A 24482-nucleotide genomic window follows, 5' to 3' on the forward strand; every position below is an offset into this window, starting at 1 on the left:
TAGCAAAGGAACTGGCTTCAAAGCTCCGACATTTGGTGGGCAACACAAATTCGTACGTTAGAGACTCCACCCATTTTGTGCAGCTTTTAAAAGAAAAATATATCTCGGCAACAGACCCGATGGTTAACTTCGACGTAAAGTCTTTATTCACAAATGTACCGGTACAAGACACCATGAACATCTTAGATGAACGTATGGCACCCGATATCTACGATCTAGTGCGCCACTGTTTAACGACCACCTATTTTAGGTGGAAAGGGGAATTTTATGAACAGACAGATGGTGTAGCTATGGGCTCCCCTCTCTTGCTTATTTCCAGCAGACAACTTTATGGAAGCATTTGAAGAAACAGCGCTCTAGTCCACACAATTACGCCCAGAATGTTGGCTCCGGTATGTTGACGATACTTTAGTTATCTGGCCACATGGAGAGGAAGAGCTACGAAGTTTCCTCCAACACCACAACCAGCTGCACAACAGAATCCAGTTCACTATGGAGATAGAAAAGAATGGGGTGCTGCCTTTCCTCGACTTGGAAGTTTACAGAAAACCTGGGCCACAGAGTGTATAGGAAGCCAACCAGTACTGACAGGTACCTTCTTACCTCCTCCCGTTTTATTTATTTATTTATTTATTTACACGTCAAGTTCCGTAGGACCAAATTGAGGAGCAAATCTCAAAGGTCATGGAACGTGTCAGTACATCAACTTACAACATAAAAGTAATAACAGATAAAAATAAATGTTCATGAACCTGAAAAAAAGTCAGTCCATAAGTTTAAGTAAACGCTATCAGCAATACAATAAGAATCAGCTTAATTTTTCAAGAAACTCCTCGACAGAATAGAAGGAGTGACCCATGAGGAAACTCTTCAGTTTCGATTTGAATGTGCGTGGATTACTGCTAAGATTTTTGAAATCGAGTGGCAGCTTATTGAAAATGATTGCAGCAGTATACTGCACACCTTTCTGCACAAGAGTTAAGGAAGTCCGATCCAAATGGAGGTTTGATTTCTGCCGAGTATTAACTGAGTGAAAGCTTCTTATTCTTGGAAATAAACTAATATTGGTAACAAGAAACGACAATAAGGAATATACATATTGAGAGGCCAATGTCAAAATACCCAGACTCGTGAACAGAGGTCGACAAGAGGTTCGTGAACTCACACCACTTATTGCCCGAACCGCGCGTTTCTGAGCCAAAAATATCCTTCTAGAATGGGAAGAGTTACCCCAAAACATAATACCATACGACATAAGTGAATGAAAATAAGCAGAGTACTAATTTACGTGTCGAAGTGTCACTCACTTTTGATACCGTTCGAATAGTGAAAATGGCAGTATTAAGTCTTTGAACAAGATGCTGAACGTGGGCTTTCCACGACAGCTTACTATCTATCTGAACACCTAGAAATTTGAACTGTTCAGTTTCAATAATCATATGCCCGTTCTGTGAGATCCTACGCAGAAGAAATCCACTTTGCACACTTTAACCCAGAGGGCTCACAGGATCAGCGATAAGGAACATATAAAAGGTGAACTACAAAACCTCAACTCCATTTTTTGTGCCAATGGTTATGGAATGAAAAAATAGATAAAACTGTGGCGACAAGGAATGACGGCAGTAGAGGACAGCAAAAGGAAGCACGAAACATCGCTCTATTACCATATGCTCAAGGTGTCTCTCAACGGGTGGGCAAAATCCTCCGCCGCGCAGGCATCAAGCCGATTTTCCGAAGCAGCGACAAAATAGAAGATGTTCTTCTCACAACGAGAGATGTAGTTGACAAACTACATGCTGCTGGAATTTACGAAATCAGGTGCGAATGTGGATTAGTGTATGTAGGCGAGACGGGGCGACGCATCAGCACACGGATATCTGAACACGAAGGATATATCCGACTAAGGCAGCACACCAGGATAAGTGCGGCAAACAGATTGATTTTGGTGAAGCACGCGTACTGGCGAAACAGCCTCTTACTTTCAGGAGGAAGATTAGAGAGGCAATAGAAATAGCCAAGCGACTGGCCAACATGAACAGAGAAGACGGGTACCGACTTCCGACGTCTTGGCTGCCAGCAATAACAGCGCTACGGGACGATAACTCACGTGAAGGAACACATACAGGCAGCGGCCGCAGGTACATACAGTACTGGCGGACCTCCGCCGGCGCTAGAAAGCAGGAAAACAACGCCACGTCACAGCTGCCGCCTAGTTTTTCATTCGCCGATTTCCACCAATCACAAGCAGTAATGCAAACAACAATCAAAACGTCGTTTCCACCAAAGAAAAGAAACAATAAAAACACAAGTAAAGACTTCTAACATAACCTCCACTTCATCCTTAACAGCCTATCAGAATTAGATAACAGCCATGTGTGCAGGTATATAAGAAACAAAGTTTTCTTATTCAGCAGTAAACAAAAACACCCTGAAGAAGATCGCTTGCAACTGGGACCGAAATGTCGGTAGTTTTATGTATATTGACAGTGCGATCACAAACCCTGAAAATTTTTATTGAATATGAAGCAACTAATTGTGCTCCAGTCTAGTGAGGTATGTTTTACTTTTACCTATTGGTGTGAAGAAGATTAATTAATGAAGTGCCGATGTATACGCCTCTTTCAGGTTTTCAGGTGGTGTGCAAACAATCTTATGGAAAAAATAACAATGTCTTTTTTATATGCTGCAGTTGAAGCTTGTCTTGTGTTTGTGTGTGTGTGTTTGTGTGTGTGCGTGCTCGTGTGATAGTCTGGGAATTTAGATTCTTCAGATTGTAAATGATGTTGCCCTGGGCCGTTTGAAAAGGGAAGGTTAAGCAACGTTTGCGTACAGACTACATTCATTTCTGATGTACATGTTGCTTTAATGCGTAGATTCGGAACCCTACTGAAAATAGGACTGATCGTAAATTATAATCTAGCTTGTCAACTGTCACGTCGCTTCAACGACACTGTCGATATCCATTACCAAAGTCGTAAGTTGCCCGATTGCTTCCGATGGTTTTATTGACTATTTTGCTTGAATTGTTGTGTCATGTCGTAGTGAAGCGGCATCAGAATATTTGTAGACAGCGTTATCGGACAATCTAACTTCTGAGCTACACGTACCACTTCCATAACCGTATGCTTATCTGAATCTGCTACTTCCACTCTTCGACAAAAGTAACTCAATAAATATGCTATAATGAAAAAGGGTGAATTAAACAGTTTCTGAATAACACTCGATTGATTAAGTCTTGAGTACTTAAAGAGGGTCCCTACGTCGACTTAAAAGTCCACTCACTTTATGTGAAGACTATTCACCTTTTCGCTGGAGTTAGCCTTTGCCGTTTGATATTAGTCTCGGTCGCCGAAAAGAAAAATATACTGACTCATGCTGCGCAATACTAACAAAAGACAGATTCTTCGTGCCCCTGCGGGGTGCCACACCCCGACTCGTACTTGTTCATGAGGTCACCCCTCGGACTAACTGCCGACGACCCATTCACGCAGACGTCAAAGGCTCTCTCCACTACCTGGCCAAAGCGACATCCCCGCCCACCTGTGATCTCGTGTCTAGCAGACAACGGCAATGGCAGGATTCGATTCATCGTAGTGGTATCGATATCTGCACTCCTACGAAGTACATCTGGCAGCTGCCCGCAATACAAGGAGCAACAGCAGTGACTAACGAATTTCGTTTCTTCACACAGCTGACTTTCTCCCATTCCTCAATTCTGTTTCTTCATCATTTGTAATTCATTGAATTATCAGAGGGGCTGATAGTATATGGCAGTCTAAATGTCTGCTTCTCATACGGCGTCGTTCCTGTACACAATCGAGATCTGAACAATAGTGAATGGGATCAATTCGCCTACTTAGAATTTGGCAAAGTATCTAGCCTGCAAATTAAGACGTCAAGGTGGCAAGACGGACTCTTATGTGAAGAACTCGACGCACTTTATAGAACCTCTAAAGGGAGAAACAATTTTACCTACGGACATCATGGTCAGCTTTGACGTGAAGTCCCTGTTTAGGAACGTGCCAGTAGATGAAACTATCCGCCGCATCCTTCAGAAGCATGTCCCCCCAGACATATGCGACCTGGTTCAGTTGTGCCTGACTTCAACATACTTCAAATGGGAAGGAAAATACTACGAGCAGACAGACGGCGTAGCAATGGGGTCTCCCCTGTCTCCGCTGGCAGCCGACATATTCATGGAAGCCTTTGAAGCAACGGCCCTCGGTTCAGCTCCTTTACGCCCACGTTGCTGGTTCAGATACGTGGACTACACGTTCGCTATATGGCCTCATGGTGAAACGGAGCTACACAAGTTTCATGAATATTTGAACAATATGCACGGGAAGATACAGTTCACGCTCGAAGTAGAAAAGAATGGTGCAATTCCATTTTTAGACGTCGAAGTATACAGGAGAACGGAGGGCACACTGGGGCACAGAGTATATCACAAGCCTACACATACAGACAGGTATCTGCACGTCCAATCCTACCACCAACCAGTGCAGAAGAACTCTGCCATCCGTTCTTTGGTAATCCGTGCGCAGCGCCTAAGTGATGCTCAAAACATAACACCTGAGCTTAAAAGGCTACGCACAACGTTTCTAGCCAATGGCTACAGCCATAAGTCGATCCACACAGCCTTGTCGACGAATACAAGTAAGCAAGATAAGCAAGAAATAGACAAACTGCAACCAGCAGTGCGCTTAAAAAATGGTTCAAATGGCTGAGCACTATGGGACTTAACTTCTGAGGTCATCAGTCCCCTAGAACTTAGAACTACTTAAACCTAACTAACCTAAGGACATCACACACATCCATGCCCGAGGCAGGATTCGAAACTGCGACCGTAGCGGTCGCGCGGTTCCAGACTGTAGCGCCTAGAACCGCTCGCCCACTTCGGCCGGCAGTACGCTTACCTTATGTGAAAATTGTTACTGACCGAATAGGCAAACACCTTCGCCGCGTCGGGGTGCAGCCTGTCTTCTATAGTGGTCGTAGGATCCAGGGCGTGCTAGGCTCCACTAATGCCAAGGTGGATGCATTACACACTGCAGGCGTTTACAAAGTGGAATGCGAATGTGGAGAGGCATACATCGGCGAGACTGGGAGGCCCATAGCAACGTGCATTCGGGAAGACGAGCGCTATATTCGTCTAGGGCAACACAACAAATCCGCAGTGACAGAACATCAGCAAGATTGCGGAAAAGAAATAAAATTCAACGAAGCCTGTGTGTTGGCCAAGCAGGCAGTTATGACGAAACGCAAAATCAGAGAGGCCATCGAAATACTTAAACACCCTAATAACATGAACAGGGAGGATGGACTCAGGCTTGCCCCATCTTGGCTGCCAGCATTCAGAGCCCAACAGACCGCAATGTCAACACGAGGCACGGGCACTACCGGCGAGTAACTGCCGCCGTGCGGCCGACGTCCAGCATTTGGTAAACAGCAGCAAACTTCTCATTCGACGGTGACCACCAATCATGGCACAAAACACAAGAGCCAATAGACAACAGAGGTTACGTTCTCCTTCCACCGCAATAACATATTAAAATAAAGTTCCCTCTCTTTCTCCCTTAACTGACCAATGAAACTAACTATCTTTATAAAATTATGACGTAAATGCATGCGCAGTGAACAATAACAACAAAATATAAAGGACACTGCATAGCTAGAACGCACCATTAGACCCAGAAGAAGGCCGCTGCAGCCGTGGCCGAAACGTTGTTTTTTTTCTCCAGCAGCAGCAGCAGCAGTAGTTTTTACATTATGACGCGGTACCATACCCAGAAAACTTTTGTGTCGAGATCTGAACAGTTTGTAGATACTATCTCCGATACTGACTGATAATACAGAATGTCGATTTGCAGGGTTGCTTCGACGTATGAAAATTTCTTCTTAATATTACGTGTGACAGATGTAAACTAACCGAAACGAGAGAACTTAGGTTCAACAAGAATGTACAGGGGTCAGCCAGAACATCATGACCGCTGCCCACCGCGACGCTGGATGCCGCCAGGTGGCGTTGCGGGCAAGTGACGAGGTAACAAAAGTATGTAAGCGGAGCAGACGCGGAAGGGGGATTGCCCCAGCGAAGATAAGGGCTGCAAATGGGGAAATCCATTTAGATAAGGGGCTTTGACAAAGGGAAGATTATTATTACGCAGAGACTGTGATCATATATTACATAAAAGCACTCTGTTTTAGAGATACGACGATGTTAAATATTTCAATGATTGATTGTGTCGTGTAGACGATAGGTACTACGATTAGGTGAAAAGTAATCTTACTTTTTACGCATGAATGCAATGTTTGTGCATCTGAATGTCGTGTTTCAAACTTTGTATTGCTCCCTACGCATAGCAGCATTCTGTGCTTATCGCCGTACATAATAGAAAATGTCCTGCGTGATTCAATGACTTATCATCGCCCAGCTCAAACAACTGTGAATAGAAACTTGAAATTTGGAGAGGATGTAGGTCCTATACTGCAGGCACCGTTTAAGGAGAGGCTTTTCGAAATTCCACTCCTAAGAGGGCGAAATAGGGGTTAAGGTTTTTGAAAATATTCTGTTATTAAGGCAATTTTGAAGCTAGAGCTAGGAAAATTGGTAGGACTACTTGGTTTCTTGGTAAAAAATTAAAAAAATACGTTTTACTGCATTTTTGGAAAATCATCTCCTGCTGCGGAGAGTAATTATTACTGTCGATAACATAGGTATCTCGTTTATATGAGAGTCCATATGCAGGAATATCCGTTGGAGATGAGAGAGTTCAGTACCGAATGTAAGACCGGTGCTAATAACTATACAATGATTTATCCGATTTCTTTATCGCTTTGTTTAACTCGCTATACGAAATTAAATTAAAGTCATTGGATTACTTTAATTATGCAGTGACGGGCAGCCAAAGCGTCACTAACTCTCTTATAGTGTGTAGATGCTGTGTACATAGTTCCGCGTAGTCAGCACGTACACAACTTTCCCACTAGAGCGCGCCCCATTAAGCACAACAGCGCAGGCACAGCGCTCGTGCATCTCAGCACTACGAGATGGCGCTGCCTTAGAGATGGACCAAATTCTGCTTCTGCTGATCCGCATATTAATATGTAACGCAGCCAATGAGATTGCTGCTAACGTAGAACCTTTTCATCCTCGCGGATCACACTCGCACAGTGATACCTGAATGCGCGAGGTATTATAAAGAGTGTACATACCTCCGATTAGTCAGTCTGCATTAGCCTGTACGAGTCTGCATTTGTCTGCACCAGTCTGTACCAGTCTATAGTCTAGTTTCAGTCTGCGCCCAATAACATTACCATATTCCTGTACATAGCCATGAAGATAAATGTATAGACACTTTGTCAAGTATCAGAGATATGTGAGAATAAGATTAACGTACCAAGACCAAAGGAACATCAGATTGTCAATTGTAAACAGCATCCAGAATCAAATTACGTAATGTTTATGCTTTTTAGTATTTTAAGAAATGTGTGTGAAAATTAATCAAGTTCGGTTTAAAGTTGGTCACCGTCAATCTGCTACTCTAAGCGTGCAAGTGGCATTTCTATCGTCTGACCTAACGGCAGAAGATAAACACGCCACGATAAGACCACGACACATATTGCTGACACTCGCCTACTTCGTTAGAGCGACAAGTCAAATAAACTGATGGTGTGTGTACCGAAGGTCTTACAGTACACACACCATAGTAGATTTACACATGAGCAGTGGGTGTAGCAACACACAAATTCGATGAAAGAAAAAGAAAATCTGTGCAGATATTGCAAGCTACGCGAGCGAAGCTGCGGCGCCAAGCTAGTGGTTCAGTATGGAACGAGAAATACATCATTCGTACACGACCATCCAGCGCCAAGAGAAACCTAAGATTATATAATTTATAAGGATGCACAAGTGTAAGAGTTTCCTTTTTTTTCTATTTTCGACTTAAAAATTTTTCATCACTCAATTTCCTTGGGACCACGTGAGCCAGAGCTACTTGGTCATTGAACTCGTCAGTACATAGTTTACAGAATGCTGTTTAGAAAATTTATATAAACAAATAGTTCTATAATTAATAAAACACAGAACAAATTGTATACTAATAAATGACACATTACAGTGAAAAGTTCTCAACTACTTCAGCGATCTCATGTACAAAATAGGAGTAGTCCAGGAGGAAACCTTTCAACTTGGATCTGAATGCTTGGGGATTATCAATCAGCTTTTTCAGCTCTGCTGAAAGGTTATTGAAAATAAAACCCGCTGAGAACTGTACATCTTTGTCTGCAGTGCTTAAGGAAGTGTTATCCAAGTGCATATACTTTTTCTGTCTAGTGTTCATTGAAAGAATGTTGTGGTCTCTTCTGACGAGTTAATAATGTCAACAACAATTTATATTACGGAATATACTGCAGGGACGGCAGAGTTATAATTCCGGGGCACCTGAACGACGGCTTGCACCAAATTCGCGAACTGACACAGTAGATAAGTCTAATCGCCATTTTTTGAGCTAGTAAATTTTTTGGTGAGTGCGCAGAGCTGCACCAGAGGTATAACATCATACGAGACAACAGAGTGAAATCAAGCGAAGCCAACAGGTCTACAGACGTTAAAGTAACCTCTGGCGTGCCACAGGGGAGTGTTATGGGACCATTGCTTTTCACAATATATATATAAATGACCTAGTAGATAGTGTCGGATGTTCCATGCAGCTTTTCGCGGATGATGCTGTAGTATACAGAGAAGTTACAGCATTAGAAAATTGCAGCGAAATGCAGGAAGATCTGCAGCGGATAGGCACTTGGTGCAGGGAGTGGCAACTGACCCTTAACATAGACAAATGGAATGTATTGCGAATACATAGAAAGAAGGATCCTTTATTGTATGATTATATGATAGCGGAACAAACACTAGTAGCAGTTACTTCTGTAAAATAGCTGGGAGTATGCGTAAGAAACGATTTGAAGTGGAATGATCATATAAAATTAATTGTTGGTAAGGCGGGTGCCAGGTTGAGATTCATTGGGAGAGTCCTTAGAAAATGCAGTCCATCAGCAAAGGAGGTGGCTTACAAAACACTCGTTCGACCTATACTTGAGAATTGGCTCTGAGCAATATGCGACTTAACTTCTGAGGTCATCAGTCGCCTAGAACTTAGAACTAATTAAACCTAACTAACCTAAGGACATCACAACATCCATGCCCGAGGCAGGATTCGAACCTGCGGCCGTAGCGGTCGCTCGGCTCCAGACTGTAGCACCTAGAACCGCACGGCCACTCCGGCCAGCTACTTGAGAATTGCTGATCAGTGTGGGATCCGTACCAGGTCGGGTTGACAGAGGAGATAGAGATCAAAAGAAGAGCCGCGCGTTTCGTCACAGGGTTATTTGGTACGCGTGATAGCGTTACGGAGATATTTAGCAAACTCAAGTGGCAGACTCTGCAAGAGATGCGTTCTGCATCGCGGTGTAGCTTGCTGTCTAGGTTTCGAGAGGGTGCGTTTCTGGATGAGGTATCGAATATATTACTTCCCCCTACTTATACCTTCCGAGGAGATCACGAACGTAAAATTAGAGAGATTCGAGCGCGCACGGAGGCTTTCCGGCAGTTGTCTTCCCGCGAACCACACGCGACTGGAACAGGAAAGGGAGGTAATGACAGTGGCACGTAAGGTGCCCTCCGCCACACACCGTTGGGTGGCTTGCGGAGTATAAATCTAGATGTAGATGTAGATGGTGTTTTAGTGTCAGAAACACCAGATCGTACTTACAGAGAAGTTAGCAGCATTCAGTTTCTGCAGAAGATGTTGAACGTGACGCTTCCAAGAAAGTCTTGCATCTACCCTCAGTCCTACGAATTTAAAATGATCGACTTCATTGACTCTTTGACCAACCTTAGACAATAAAATTTCACTTTTATAAGAGTCACTTGCCAGGAACTAAACGTTGCGTTTGATGCAGTACGCGTTAATCTGTTCTCAGAGGTCCATTTGGTTGGTGCATAAGGTCGCAGCGTTTTCCCATAAGTTTAATAAACAGGTATATATAACAGGGACCTTACTCATCAATAATATCTTGCCGTTCAATATTTCAACAGTCTGCCAACGCTGCGGGAACTCTTCGATTCAGCGCCAACCGAAATCGCGTGGTTCTGAGGCGAAGAACTCGTCGAGCCAAGTTTGGAGCGCATTTTCATCCCTAAAGGAAGTTCCTTGAAGGCCGTTCGACAGAGAAGGGAAAAGGTGAAAATCTGCGGGAGTAAGACCAGGTGAAAGAGGGTGCAGAATTATTTCCAACCCAACTCCTGTGTAGAGTTTTTGCTCAGTCTAGCAGAATGCGGGCGGGCGTTATCGTGGGGTAGCATCACTCAACGCAGTCGTGGCTCTTGGACTGTGTCTGCAAGACGTCTCAGTAGCTGACAACAAATGTCAGCAGTGATGGTTACACCTCGGGAAAGCAATTCGTAGTACAGTACACAGTCGCTGTTCCACCAGATGTATAACACATCTTTTGTGGATGCGCGCAGGTTTTTGTACGGAGAATGGCTGCTTTGTTTGGGCTCAGCCATTCCTTTCTTTTCCTTATGTTACCATTAAGACACCATTTGTCTTCATCAGTAACGATAATTGATGACGAGCAAGCGGAGATGCACATATGGCCACCCGCTGATTTTTATGATTTTGGCTTAGAGCTTGCGGTGCAGATTCACTCGATTTGTGAACCTTTTCCATTGCATGCAAACGTCGCGCTGTGATGGAATGACGACATTTCATCACATTCGCGAGTTCTTGAATACTCTGACACGGGTCATCGTGGATTAATGCGTTTAAACAATCTTCGGCAAGCCCCGAAGATATTCCTAAACGTGGAGAGTCCCTAATATCAAAGCGATGCTCCTTAAGACGAGAAAACCATTTTCCTGCCGTGCTCTGTCCAATGGCACGAACACGGTGCAAATGTTTCTGGCTACCTGCACTGCGGGTACCTCTCTATTAAACTCAAACAGGGGAATACGTCGGAAATGTTCCATTTGCCCACTTGGCTTCCACAGCTCCACTCACAAAATCCAGATGACAAAATGACAATAAGTAGACTCAAATGTCATCAGTAAACTACAAATAAAAAATGGCAATCGATAACTGAAACCACAGCAACCGAAATACCAACCAGTAAAACGAGAACATGACGAATTTATCCGTCAACCTAAGACATTACCTCCATCATTTCCATCAGGTTCCATGTCTTTCACAATAACAGTTGAGTCATCTGCAAAGAGCGAGATCTCTGAGTGACATGTCACGTGTAGTGGTAGGGCCCAGAAAAGAGCCCTGTCTCCCCTCTCCCTCCTCCCTTCTCCCTCCCTTCTTTCTCATTCACACACACACACACACACACACACACACACACACACACACACACTACATAATTGCAATCAGATTCAAACCTTTTCCCTGATTGTTGACGCTAGAGGGCAACCTTCTGCTTCCTATAATAAGTGAACCATTGTTGACATTTCTCCCTAGTCCATAACGTTCTAACATATGGAGAGGTATTACATGATCCACACCATCAAATGCTTTTCTTAAATCGAAAAAGCACCTACTGTCTTCAATCGGCCGTTCCGTCCTAACTAAAATAGCAGTCGCGTTGTCGGGCATTTGCAAGTTTTCTTGACGACTGACGGGTAAGCCTGTGATGTAACGATTGCAGTTTGAGCTCTGAGGACTGTCCACCAGATGTCTCGAGAGCGGACTCGCAAGTGTAAAAGGAGGCGAGGAGTATTGCGTTGGTGGTGGAGGATCAGTAACAACAGAATGACTCAGGAGGAGCTCAGGGGCTCGGAACGTGATTGAGTCACTGGATGCCACTTAATAAATTAGGAATGTTCCAACCCTTTTTAGGCTGCCCAGATCGACTGCTGTTCATGTGATTGTAAAGTGAGAACGCGAAGGAGCAACTACAGGTAAACCCAGACCAGGTAGATCTCATCTACCGACGGACGGTGACGGTCCATCGATGCTAAGGGCGGATGTAAAAATTGGGGAAAAAAACCCGCAGAAGGAACCACTCGTGAGTTCCAGAGTGCTACCACCAACCGCCATAGTGCAATGACTGTGCGTAAAGAGTTAAAAAGAATGGGGTACAGTGGTCGGGCAGCTCCTTATAAGCCACACGTTTTTGTATTCCGTTCTGCGTGGTGCTTGAGGTGTTATAGAGAGGGGCACACGCGCACCGAGCTCTGGATGACTGGAAACGAGTGCTTTGGGTTGATGATTCATGCTATGTCCTTTGGTAGTTCGATGGAAGCATTGGGTTTAGCGAATGCGTGGAGAAAGTTACCTGCCACCATGTGTTCGGCCAACAGTGATCTACGGTAAAGATGGTGTTACAGCATGGGGATGTTTTGCTTGGTTAGTGAATGATACAATCAGTGTGCTTAAGGAAACGGTAAGTGAGGAAAGATTTTACAGCATTGTGCGCTGCGCACAGTAGAGGAACAATTTGGAGGCGATAATTGTTTCTAACAGCCTGACTATTCACCCTGTCATTAAGCACCATCTGTGAAGCAATGGTTTGTGGGTAATAACGTTCCTGAAATGGACTGTGCTGTCCAGAGTCCCGAACGGAATCCAGTGGAAGATTCTTGGATGAATTAGAATTCAACTTCGCTCCAAACCCCATCTGCAAAATCACTGTCTTCTCTGTTATTGGTTCTTGAGGAAGAATGGGCTGCCATTCCTCTATAGACGATCAGTCACCTCACTGAAAGTGCCTTTAACAGAGTTCTGTCTGTGAGGAGGCGAAAAGTTGATACACCAGATATTAATGTTTGGACACACCAGATATTAATGTTCACTATTAATTGTCAGGATACTTTTCATCAGATATGGTATTTTTTAATGCTGTAAGTGAATTAAGGGATTCGGAGAAGGCGTCGCTGGTCCACAGTCGGCTCCTCTCGAATAATATCGAATGCCAGGTTCCACTGGACGCATCAATATCCTCAGTGCCTTATTCCGACAGCCCACAGCACAGCAGATAAATCTAGATTAGACAGATTATGCGAAGCTGAAACCGCACCTCTCCCCTCGTTGCTACATAAATTATATTGATGATTTTTTTCCACTACCGGGATTCGAACCAGAAGTCTGCGTGAAACGCCGCCTTAGTATCAGGGACGTTACATCGTCCACAAAGATTCGCTCCAGGCCACTGTAATACAAATATTGACGCCACTTTGCCCTGTACTGTAACGGATGTCCTCACCAAACAAGGTCATCAAACGCTGAAGATTACCCTGACCTGCTGTGTTATTAACATACGACTGCACGTTTCAGTCGTGTCAGCTTTGCCACATTCCAATATTTGAATATTTGAGAAGTGTTTCAATTTTGAGCTCGAAGTGATTGCCTCGCTGTGTTTAAATCCAATAGTGCCTGTAGGCCGTGTGTTTTGAATATTTTCTGACCATATAAATTCTCTCTCTCTCTCTCTCTGTGTGTGTGTGTGTGTGTGTGTGTGTGTGTGTGTGTGTGTGTGTGTGTGTGTGGCGAGAAACAGTTCTGCATAGTACTAAAACGCATCCAATTTAAAAATTATTCAATGATTTTTCTAATTGGCTTAGAGAAAATAAATAGCTGCCAGCTATCTAAACTGCATCGATTCCGTATTCCTGGATTTCCGGAAGGCTTTTGACACTGTACTACACAAGCGGCTCGCAGTAAAATTGCGTGCGTGTGGAATATCTTCTCAGTTATGTGACTGGATTTGCGATTTCCTGTCAGAGAGGTCACAGTTTGTAGTAATTGACAGAAAGTCATCGATTAAAACAGAAGTGATTTCAGGCGTTCCCCAAGGGAGTGTTATAGGCCCTTTGCTGTTCCTTATCTATATAAACGATTTGGGAGACAATCTGAGCAGCCGTCTTCGGTTGTTTGCAGATGACGCTGTCGTTTATCGACTAATAAAGTCATCACAAGCTGGCCGGTGTGGCCGAGCGGTTCTCGGCGCAACAGTCTGGAACCGCGAGGCCGCTACGGTCGCAGGTTCGAATCCTGCCTCGGGCATGGATGTGTGTGATGTCCTTAGGTTAGTTAGGTTTAAATAGTTGTAAGTTCTAGGGGACTGATGACCTCAGATGTTAAGTCCCATAGTGCTCAGAGCCATTTGAACCATTTGAACATCAGTGTCTCAGCATTATCACCTCGCGGGAGAACATAAAAGGCGCATGTACGCTCTATTTAGTCGGACCGTTACAGCCTCACAAGCTGTTGGATCCCCGCTCATCTTTTTGAGCGCGCCTTAGCGACTACCGATTTGAAGGACGTATCGACGTGACAGCGGTCAGTGTGCAGTTGGGCTGGCGCGCGCTATCTCAGGAAACTGGACGGACTTCCGCGGCGCGACCGCAAGCTGGCTGCGCGGAGCCTCCGCGCCGGGCCGTAGTCTGCAGCTGTCCGCCGGCCGCCGCGGGATGCACCGCTTCGCCACGTTCGCCGTGCCTGTCTTCCAGCCCTCGCACATGGTACGACACATCGTGCGCCTGCGCCCTCACGCTTTCTTCATGTGATTAAACACAGCGGGAATATTAAGCAAGGGGACAAACTTATTGAGAGTCGTAACACTGCTACCGAAGTGGTAAAGTCACATTAATCTTCAATTGTTCTGGTCGTGTTTTATCTTTCCTGGCTGTGCTGATAACATTTCGGCTCGTCATTGTAAGTACGAGGGTCACTCCAAAAGAAATGCACACTATTTTTCTTTAAAATCTATCTTTTATTCTACATATTTGAAAGTTTTACAGTGTGCAGATACATCCTTCAGGAACAATATTTTCATTTCTCCACGTAATTTCCATCCCTTTCAACTGCCTTACGCCATCTTGGAACCAGTGCCTGTAGACCCGCCCGGTAAAATTCTGGACCAACCTGTTGGAGCCACTGTTTGGTAGAGTGCACAAGGGAGTCATCATCTTCAAACCTTGTTCCACGAGGAGAGTCTTTCAGTTTCCCAAAGAGATGATAGTCACGTGGAGCCAGGTCAGGACTGTAAGGCAGGTGTTTCAGTGTTGTCCTTCCGAGTTTTGTGATCGCTTCCATGGTTTTTTGACTGACATGTGGCCGTACATTGTCGAGCAACAGCAGAACATCCTGCTTTTGCCGATGTGGTCGAACACGACCACATATGCATGGGAATTTATGGTGGTCCACTTGGCATGATGTCCACAAGCAAGAGTCCTTCGGAATCGAAAAACACCGTACCCATAACTTTTCCAGCAGAAGGTGTGGTTTTGAATTTTTTTTTCTTTGTGAATTTGCATGATGCCACTCCATTGATTGCCTCTCCGTCTTTGGTGAAAAATAATGGAGCCATGTTTCATCACCTGTCACAATTCTTCCAAGAAATTCACCTCCACCATTCTCGTACTGTTCCAAAAGTTCGCTGCATACTGTTTTTCTTGTTTCTTTGTGAGCCACTGTCAACATCCTGGGAACCCACCTGGCACAAATCTTTTTTAACGCCAACACTTTCAGTATTCTGCAAACACTTCCTTCTCCTATCCCAACGTAGCGTGACAATTCGTTCACTGTGATGCGTCTGTCAGCAGTCACCAATTCGTTAACTCTATGCACATTGTCTGGAGTGTGTGCAGTACGAGGCCTGCCGCTGCGAGGACAATCCTCAATATTGCCGTGCCTGCTTTCGTCACGTAACCTCCTTTTCCACCGACTAACTGTACTGCGATCGACAGGAGCATCTCCATACACCTTTTTTAACCTCTTGTGGATGTTTCCCACTGTCTCGTTTTCACAGCACAGGAATTCTATGACAGCACGTTGCTTCTGACGAACGTCAAGTGCAGCAGCCATCTTGAAGACATCCTGTGATGGCGCCAATCACGGGAACAGGTTGAACTAAGTTTGAAAACAAGCGGCAAGGATGTATTTACACACTGTAAAACTTCCACACATGCAGAATGAAAACTGTATTTTTACAAAAATAGTGTGCATTTCTTTTGGAGTGACCCTCGTATATTGTTTTTAATGGTTCGATGAAAAATTTACTCAGGATCGGATGATATTGCAGAACACGAAGGATTTAACTTAGAACAGTTAATTACGCGCAACGAACTTTTTTCAAGCGAAACTATACACTGTGGTAACAAAAGTCGTGGGATAACGATATGCACATGTACAGATGGCAGTAGTACAGCGTACGCGAGGTGTCAAAGGCGACTGCATTGGCGGAGCTGTAATTTATACTCAGATGATTATGGCCTTGGGATGGGAATTAGCAGATTCTGAACGTGGAACGGTAATTGGAGCTAGACGCATGGGACATTCCATTTCGGAAATCGTTAGGGAATTCAATATTCCGAGAAGAGTGCGCCGAGAATGATACATTTCAGATGTTACCTCTCAGCACGGATAATGTAGTGGCCAACGGCCTGCACTTTAACGACCAAGTGCAGCGCCGTTTGCGTGGAGTTATCAGCACTAACGCACAAGCAACACTACTTGAAATAACCGCAGTATTAATGTGCGACTACGACGCAAGTATCCGTTAGGACGGTGCGGCGAAATATGACATTAAGGCGCAGCTTCTCTCGTGGACTCGTTGACCGTATCTGTTGGAGCCTAGACGACTGGAGAACCATGTCCTGGCCAGATGATCCATCTGAAACGATCACTGACTGGAAATTGTTATATTCGGCTACATGGAGACCATTTGCAGCCATTCGTGGACTTCATGATGCCACACAACGATGGAATTTATATGGATGGCAATGCGCCATATCACCGGGCCGCAATTGCTTGCGTTTGATTTGAAGAACGTTCTTTACAGCTCGAGGAAATGATTTGGCCACGCAGATCGTCCGACAAAAATCCCATCGAACATTTATAGGGCGTAATCGAGAGATGAGTTGTTAACGAACTGCTGCACCGGTAACACTTTGGCAATTATGGACGGCTGTACAGGGTGGTCAGAAAATGTGTGAAATGCTTGTAGGGATGTTACAGGGCAGGTTGTACTGAGACATAAATGTTAAGAAAGAAATTCGATACGTTGCTCCGTTTCGAGTTATTTAGCATAGAATTTAGCCAATCGGGACGTCGCGCGCTCACATTCAAGCGGCCTTTTTTCTGACCACCCTGTAAAGACAGCACGGCTCAGTGTTTCCGCTGCGGACTCCGAACCACTTGTTGAGACCATACAGCGTCGAGGTATTGCACTATGCCGCAAAGAGGCGGTCCGATACGATATTAGGAGGCATCCCACCACTTTTCTCACCTCAGTGTATGCTTACAGTGACGTCTCCAAGTCTCGAGATCTACGATAATACCTAATAGATGTTTGAGATTTGAAAAATACCCATTTCGTTCGATGCTGAGATACTGTTGCAATACAGCTGGAGAGCCTCTGAAATTCTGTATGGCTTTGGGGAGTATGCCAGTTGGGATGAGGCGTGAACGGGAATGTGGATTGAGGAAGGGGGCACGCTAGGGTAGTTTGTGCAGTGGTTTAAAAAGACTGTACGAGGGTGGCGTAGTGATTAGCTCATCTGCCAAGTCAGCAGGAGACCCGGTTCGAATCCTGGTCTTGGTACAAATTTTCATTTGTTGCTTCAGTCTACGTACATGCAAAAAACTTTTTGTTTACTATCTTCTTTCGTACACGAACACTAATAATCGAAAGTACGCAGTGTGTGAAAAATGCCTTTAAGCGTCGTATTTATGTAAATTCTTCTACACTGAAATTTCAACTCATCTTGCAATTCATTCCTGTCTTACGCTCAGCGCGCGCTCATTACGACAAAACAAAGATAAAACTTTAAACATTGTCTGCGGGCAACGGTAAACGTTTGCCACTGGATTCAGCGGAACCAGTTGTTGTTTGACTACCGATAAATACAGATATAGCAAAGAATAAAATTAGCAAGAAATGCCAAAAATATTAAATATCTATGTGACATGTGGGGGTGTAGCTTTCTCACAATGTGATTCCTGACAGAAAAAGAAAGAAAACAGTTCTTGCCAGCTTGAGGTCTGGAAGTGTGCAATGAGTCTGAATAAAGTAACTAATACTGGTACATAAAATTACAAGCTATTGTTCTTTTCTGCTTTACAAAAGCCGTTTTAAATAGCTGCCATGGGATGCAAAGTAAACGTTCACACTTGGCATAGTGGAACACCGGTCTCTTTCCAGAGTTCCAGGATGTAGCCGAATAGCGTCACAGACTAAACGGGGAAACGCTGTTCAAGGATCTGCACGTCAGCAACTGGTTCCGCGTACACAATACTTTGCAGATGCTTCCACAAGTAAACAGAACGGAGGCAGATGTAGATAATACATAGATCTAGACTCAAGTCCAGTGGCCGAGGTGTCCAGACACAATGATCTACTCGTACTATCCATCTCCTAGGAAAAAAGTAGTGTTGACGAAATATAATATACAAGTGCTCTGGTGCTCCATCATGCATCATCGACTTTACCTGTCGTGTTGCCAAAGGCACATTCTTCATCAGAAGAGGCGGAGTGTTTTTCAGGGGCCGGCCGAAGTGGCCGTGCGGTTCTAGGCGCTGCAGTCTGGAACCGCGAGACCGCTACGGTCGCAGGTTCGAATCCTGCCTCGGGCATGGATGTGTGTGATGTCCTTAGGTTAGTTAGGTTTAACTAGTTCTAAGTTCTAGGGGACTAATGACCTCAGAAGTTGAGTCCCATAGTGCTCAGAGCCATTTGAACCATTTTTTTGTTTTGCAGGATGTGGCAAGTAGGGCCCTATTTTCTACCAACAGTCTTGTTGCACTGCCGCCGTTCACAGGAAAGAAGGTTCAGAATAGCGGATGTTGATTTTTTGTAGCCTCTGCGAGATTATCCGGTATCCACACGATCACCTGGTATCATAGAGTAACACTGAAATTGGTCGCACATAAAATACGAGCTACAAAAACAGTTGAAGGTGTCGCCCCCACTGAGTGTAGTAACAACTGTCTTCCCACGATATATTGTAAGATGGACGCACGCAGACTGAAAAGGAAACGACATCGAAAGGACAGGTAGTGCATACAGAAAACTCAGAAAGCCCTTCGGTGAAATTAAAAGCAAATGGGTCAAAGTTAAGAGTACAAAAGGAATACCGCTGTTAACCGCAAAGGAGGGCGCGGGCAGCTGAAAGGAGTACAAAAAATGGTTCAAATGGCTCTGAGCACTATGGGACTTAACATCTGTGGTCATCAGTCCCCTAGAACTTAGAACTACTTAAACCTAACTAACCTAAGGACATCACACACATCCATGCCCGAGGCAGGATTCGAACCTGCGACCGTAGTGGTCACGCGGTTCCAGACTGAAGCGCCTAGAACCGCACGGCCACACCGGCCGGCGAAAGGAGTACAGTGAGGGCTTCTACGTCCGAGAGGAACTATCACCTGACGTGGTAGGAGAAGAAATGGAAGTTAGTTTAGAGGACGTAGAGAATCCAATATCGGACAGAGCTTTACAAAACATGTGACACAATAAGGCACAGAAAATTGATAACACTCCTTCAGAATTTCTAAAACCATTTCGGGGAGTGGTAACCAAACGACTATTGAATTGGTGTGCAAAATCTTTGAGACTGGAACAGTACCACCAAAGTTTCGAAAAATTATCATCCTCACTATCTCAAAAATACCAGAGCACATAAGTGTGAAAAAAATCAGCTTAACAGCTCAAGCATCGATGTTTGGGCACAGGCATGCACTCAAAGTAACTGCCACGGAGTTACATCTTCAAAACAGGGTTTCTTGACTCCGAGGACACGCCATATTGACAACACACAACCTCTCTGTGAGATTTATAGCATTCGCCTAGGTCTGTCGCAACCCTGAACTAGCACTACACACACTGTGTTTCTCAGATACCAACACGAACGGATATTTTCCAGAAGTTGGAACGAATCAAGACAGGTACTGACAGAGAGGAGTTTCGTAGGCTCCTTGAACACCGAAATATCTTTAAAGGTACTTATTATATTACCTTTAGCCTTAAAAAACCTCAAAGCAAACATAAAATAAGCATATACACTGCTGTGCCACATACACTAAATAGTTACTGATTATATGGAAGGCTAAAAATGGTAAAAGTAGACACTTATCTACACAAAAATATTATTACTGTTCCAAATTTCCCATCTAAACATCTTGATAAGCAACGAGATCACGATAGGGGTGGGAAATGATACAGAACTGAAATTTTCATTTCAGTTTGCAGGAACTCACAGTATCATTTCTTAGGACTTCATACAGTTTGTCAAAGATCTTTGTTTCAGAAAACTTCTACGACTAGATACACATTCCAAGGAATACACGTACTACAAAGTGAATGTAAGAAAAATGTGCGTCACTTAATTCACAAAATATACTGTTTGATCACATTTGCAGAAGTGAGACGCTGAAATTAATAGACGAAGTTTAACACTTGGGCAACAAATTAACTGACAACAGCAGAAATAAAGAGAACATAAAATGTAGACAGGCAATAGCAAGAAAAGCTTTACTGTAAAGGAGAAGTATATTGCCACTGAACGTAAATTAAAGTGTTCTATCTTTTACTAAGGCCTTATATTAAAGTGAAACGTTGATTACCGACAAAACAGACTAGAGGACAACAGACACTTTTGAAATGTGATGCTGTTCATGAAAGTTAAAAATTAGAAGGCTAAATCCAGTAACTAATGAAGTCATACTATTCATAATAAGGGAGAAATTCGCTTTATGAAAGAATTTGACGGAAAATGGACACGTAAAGGTAGAGTTAATTTGGTAATAGAGGCATGTAAAGTGTGTAAAAATTGTAGAACGTGAGAGGGGTTTGCATACTAAGCAGGTCCAAGTGGATGTAGGTTGCAGAAATTATTCAGAGATGAAGACACTTTCGCAGGGCAGATTCAAGTGGACAGCTGCGTTTGACGTGTCTTCGGACTGAAGGCCACAGTAACAACGTATTGCTTTCAGTGGCATTACGACAAGAAGTAAAGAGAATAACACGAAGCATTCGAAACGTATTCTGTGTTTTTGTGTGTGTGTCGAAGGCAAACAAATGCTTCTAAGAGCAAAATTTCTTCTTCTTTCAAAACACTAATCCTTGTCTCTGCGGCCACAAAAATGGTTCAAATGGCTCTGAGCACTATGGGACTCAACTGCTGAGGTCATTGGTCCCCTAGAACTTAGAACTAGTTAAACCTAACTAACCTAAGGTCATCACAAACATCCATGCCCGAGGCAGGATTCGAACCTGCGACCGTAGCGGTCTTGCGGTTCCAGACTGCAGCGCCTTTAACCGCACGGCCACTTTGGCCGGCCTCTGCGGCCACAGATTCCTCTCACCAGCAGTCCTCTACACCTCCATGTATGAAGAAAATCCCATCTCACTGATCGAACTTTTAGTAAATATGGTGATTTCGATCGCCCCCCCCCCCCCCTCGTTTTCTTCCTTTGCTTCAGTTGCAGTATTTGTAGACGAATATCATGTCTAATTAAATGTCCCAACGAGTTTTGTTTTGAGTTGACCTTTAACTTTAAGCAGTTATTTCTTCTCTTCTATTTGCTGTATACCCATTTTCTTCTTTTTGAGTCGCTCCGGATAGTTTCTGCAGTTCTCCTCCAGAACCACAATGCCACAGTTTCGTGGAGTGCTTTCTCCTGTTTTGCTGACGTACGGGTTTTGCATCCATATGTCAGCATACCCAACACAAACATCTGTACAAATCTTGTCAAAGTGTTGAAGTTGACGTTACAATTATTATCTTTGAATCCTCCATTTAACTATTGACACTAATATTTTTGTTTCATGTGAAAGAAGGACTAGTGTTGTTTAATGTGTACAGTCATTTGCATTTGCCCTCTTAGGTAATGCATAATATTTATATATCACAGCAAATAAGTTATTTTTGATGTTGTCACAACTGTAATGTAGGAGTTTGTAAGGATGTCATCTGTACCCTTGCTTTATTTGGTTTTAGCTGTTATTGGTGGTCCCATGTTGTCTTCATCAATTAGTTTTTCCACTTTCAGTATAGTCATCAAAACTTATAATTTCAGAATCACTGTGCTGGCCTTCAGTATACTAAGCATCTAGTGAGTGTTGCTGTTCTTCTCATTTCCGTTTTTGCTCACAAAATTGGAGAGAAATTCCGCCTTGTAAAAGACGCCTTTATAGTTTTGTTTTCACACAGACATGCTTGAGCTCTTTTTGTGTCAACGTCAGTGCTTTATTGGTTTATTTTCCTTCTCGCATGAAGCTATTGGATGATTATGCTACTAGCTTTAGCTCTACCAAGAAATCTACCAACCTGGCATAATTTTTGGTGTTTTAGTGTTTTTGCTTTCTTATTCTTATTTCTTTCGCTTTTTTGTTTCATAGGCATTCTCTACGATCTGTTCGTCATGTTACGTCGGCACAAACAAAGTAAAAACACATCAAAAACTGCGACAAGTTGGTAGACCTAAAGCTATTAGTATAAACATCCAACAGCTTCGTGTGAAAAGGAAAATAAACCAATAAACCCACTGAAGATAGCACAAAAAGTGAGTGAAAACAAAACTACAAATGTGCTTACAGAAGGCGAAATTCCTCTCCATTTTCGATATACTCTGTCCATCTGTGAATTACAACTTCTATGTCATATAGCGGTTCCCCTCTTTTATCTCTCACTGTATTAATGTTGGTTCTCTGTCTGTGTTGCAACAATTTAATCTTGGAGTAAGCTTCATCCTGTTTTCCACCTTTAAAATCGTCTTGTTTTTCATGCTCTTTTTTTGCCGGCCTCTTCTTTTACTAAATGGAAAATTATTGTAATTTTGATTTTGATTGCTATATAATGATCAGGGCTTTTATTTTCTTTTAGTCTGTTATTTTTATCAAGACGTTTCGATATTTATGGGATCATCAAAGGTTTCCTAAATCCTGTGTTTGTTATTCCTAATACGAGTGTAGCTGCATTTGCTACATTTGACTTGATTACACCTCGAGTGTTTTCTTGTTTGCCTTATTCCACTGCTGCATTCCTTTTATCAAATAATAAGTACTCTGGTTCTGCTTCAGGTTGGATGAATCCTCTTGGCAGTTTGAAAAACACATGAATTTGCTTCAGTTGCAGTCGTTTAATGCTGTTCTTGTGTTACATAGGCAACCAGCCTCTTAGTTCTTCTGCCGAGTTTACGAGAGGACGTTATCTGCCGTATTTAGAACGATCTCGCAATACCGCAGGAAAGCATTCTTACGTCGTGCGTAGGTAAACGTCTGATAGGCCTTCAGAAAGAAGTGCAAATTGCTAGCATCAGCGCGTCAATTTTAGCACCGGCTCTTGTGAAGCACACAAATTCTGTCTGTGTGTGTGTGTGTGTGTGTGTGTGTGTGTGTGTATGTGTGTGTGTGTGTGGCCATCGCGTGACTGAATGCCGCCTGATGGCGGTGAGCGCACGTGACGCTGTAAGGAAAGAATTTCATTGTGTATGAAATGAAGGAATGGGAAGGAAAGGGTGGGTGGGAAACTATTGACTTCCAGCCACCCAGGCCTTTGTGGAAATGCAATGGCTAAAGCTGAAAGTTTTTCGCAGACGGGGACTTAACCCGGATTTAGCGCCTCTCTTGAGCGGTTTCTTTAACTGCTTCGGCAATCCAGTCACGGCCTCTGTCCGGCCCAAACTTCCAACTTGCCGCACGCCGCAATACAGCCCCCTCGTCCATTAACCCCTACTTACAAATTATTGACTCCCGTAGGAGTTAGGACATAATCAGTGCATCAGCACTAAAGCAGATTTCATGAAGTCGTCACGCTATCTCTCTCTCTCTCTCTCTCTCTCACACACACACACACACACACACACACACACACACACACACACACACACATATATATATATATACAGTGGCGGTCGAAATAATAGAGCCACCTCTATTGACGAGATTAAGAACTAGGATATCTATTAGTTCGCGAAATCGCCACGAGTGCCGTGTTGTCAGTCCCTTGTAGACAACATCAGGGAAGACGTTGCTGCTATCTTTAGTCGTCCGAAAGGAAGCGTTTGAGCTAGACGTGTGAAAAGAGGCATAAAGGTAAGAATCTTATATGTCAAAATAATAGAGCCGCTTTACACATGTGCCTTTAAATTGATTTTTATGCAGTTGTTTTGTATGTAAATTGACGTGTGGATTTGTTTACATTCGTCTAGATGGGCAGAGCAAAGGATACCAGTGAAGATGAGCGTATAGTAATGTTCCGGATGTTCAAAAGTGGGATGTCCATGAATAAAATAGCCAATGTCTTGCACGTTTCGCGAAAACGAGTCCAGAACGCCATGAGACGGTCAAAACAAACAAAGCCGCAGGTGGAGAACAGGGGGCGACCTCGTGTAACTACTCCTCGCGTAGACAGACTCATCACTAGGGAAGTGAAGAAAGACCCATTTTTGTCAACACCACGACTGAAAGCCATTTTG

The 24482-nt window shown here is 43.7% G+C and overlaps 1 protein-coding gene across 2 annotated transcripts in view; it reads left to right on the forward strand.

The window, feature by feature from the left end:
* LOC124798975 (cGMP-dependent protein kinase, isozyme 1) overlaps nt 1-24482 on the forward strand; it is a 586392-nt gene that overhangs the window by 4413 nt on the left and 557497 nt on the right. The window contains exon 1 of one of the 2 annotated variants that reach the window (XM_047262512.1): nt 14466-14524. The exons of the other annotated variant lie outside the window; for it this stretch is intronic. Within the exon in view, the coding sequence (XP_047118468.1) occupies nt 14474-14524 (51 nt within the window). The 5' untranslated portion in view covers nt 14466-14473. Of the gene's footprint in view, nt 1-14465; nt 14525-24482 lie in introns of those variants that run through there. 2 annotated transcript variants of the gene reach the window in all.

Source organism: Schistocerca piceifrons, chromosome 1 (assembly GCF_021461385.2).
Source record: "Schistocerca piceifrons isolate TAMUIC-IGC-003096 chromosome 1, iqSchPice1.1, whole genome shotgun sequence".
In the NCBI taxonomy this organism is placed as follows: Eukaryota; Metazoa; Arthropoda; class Insecta; order Orthoptera; family Acrididae; genus Schistocerca; species Schistocerca piceifrons.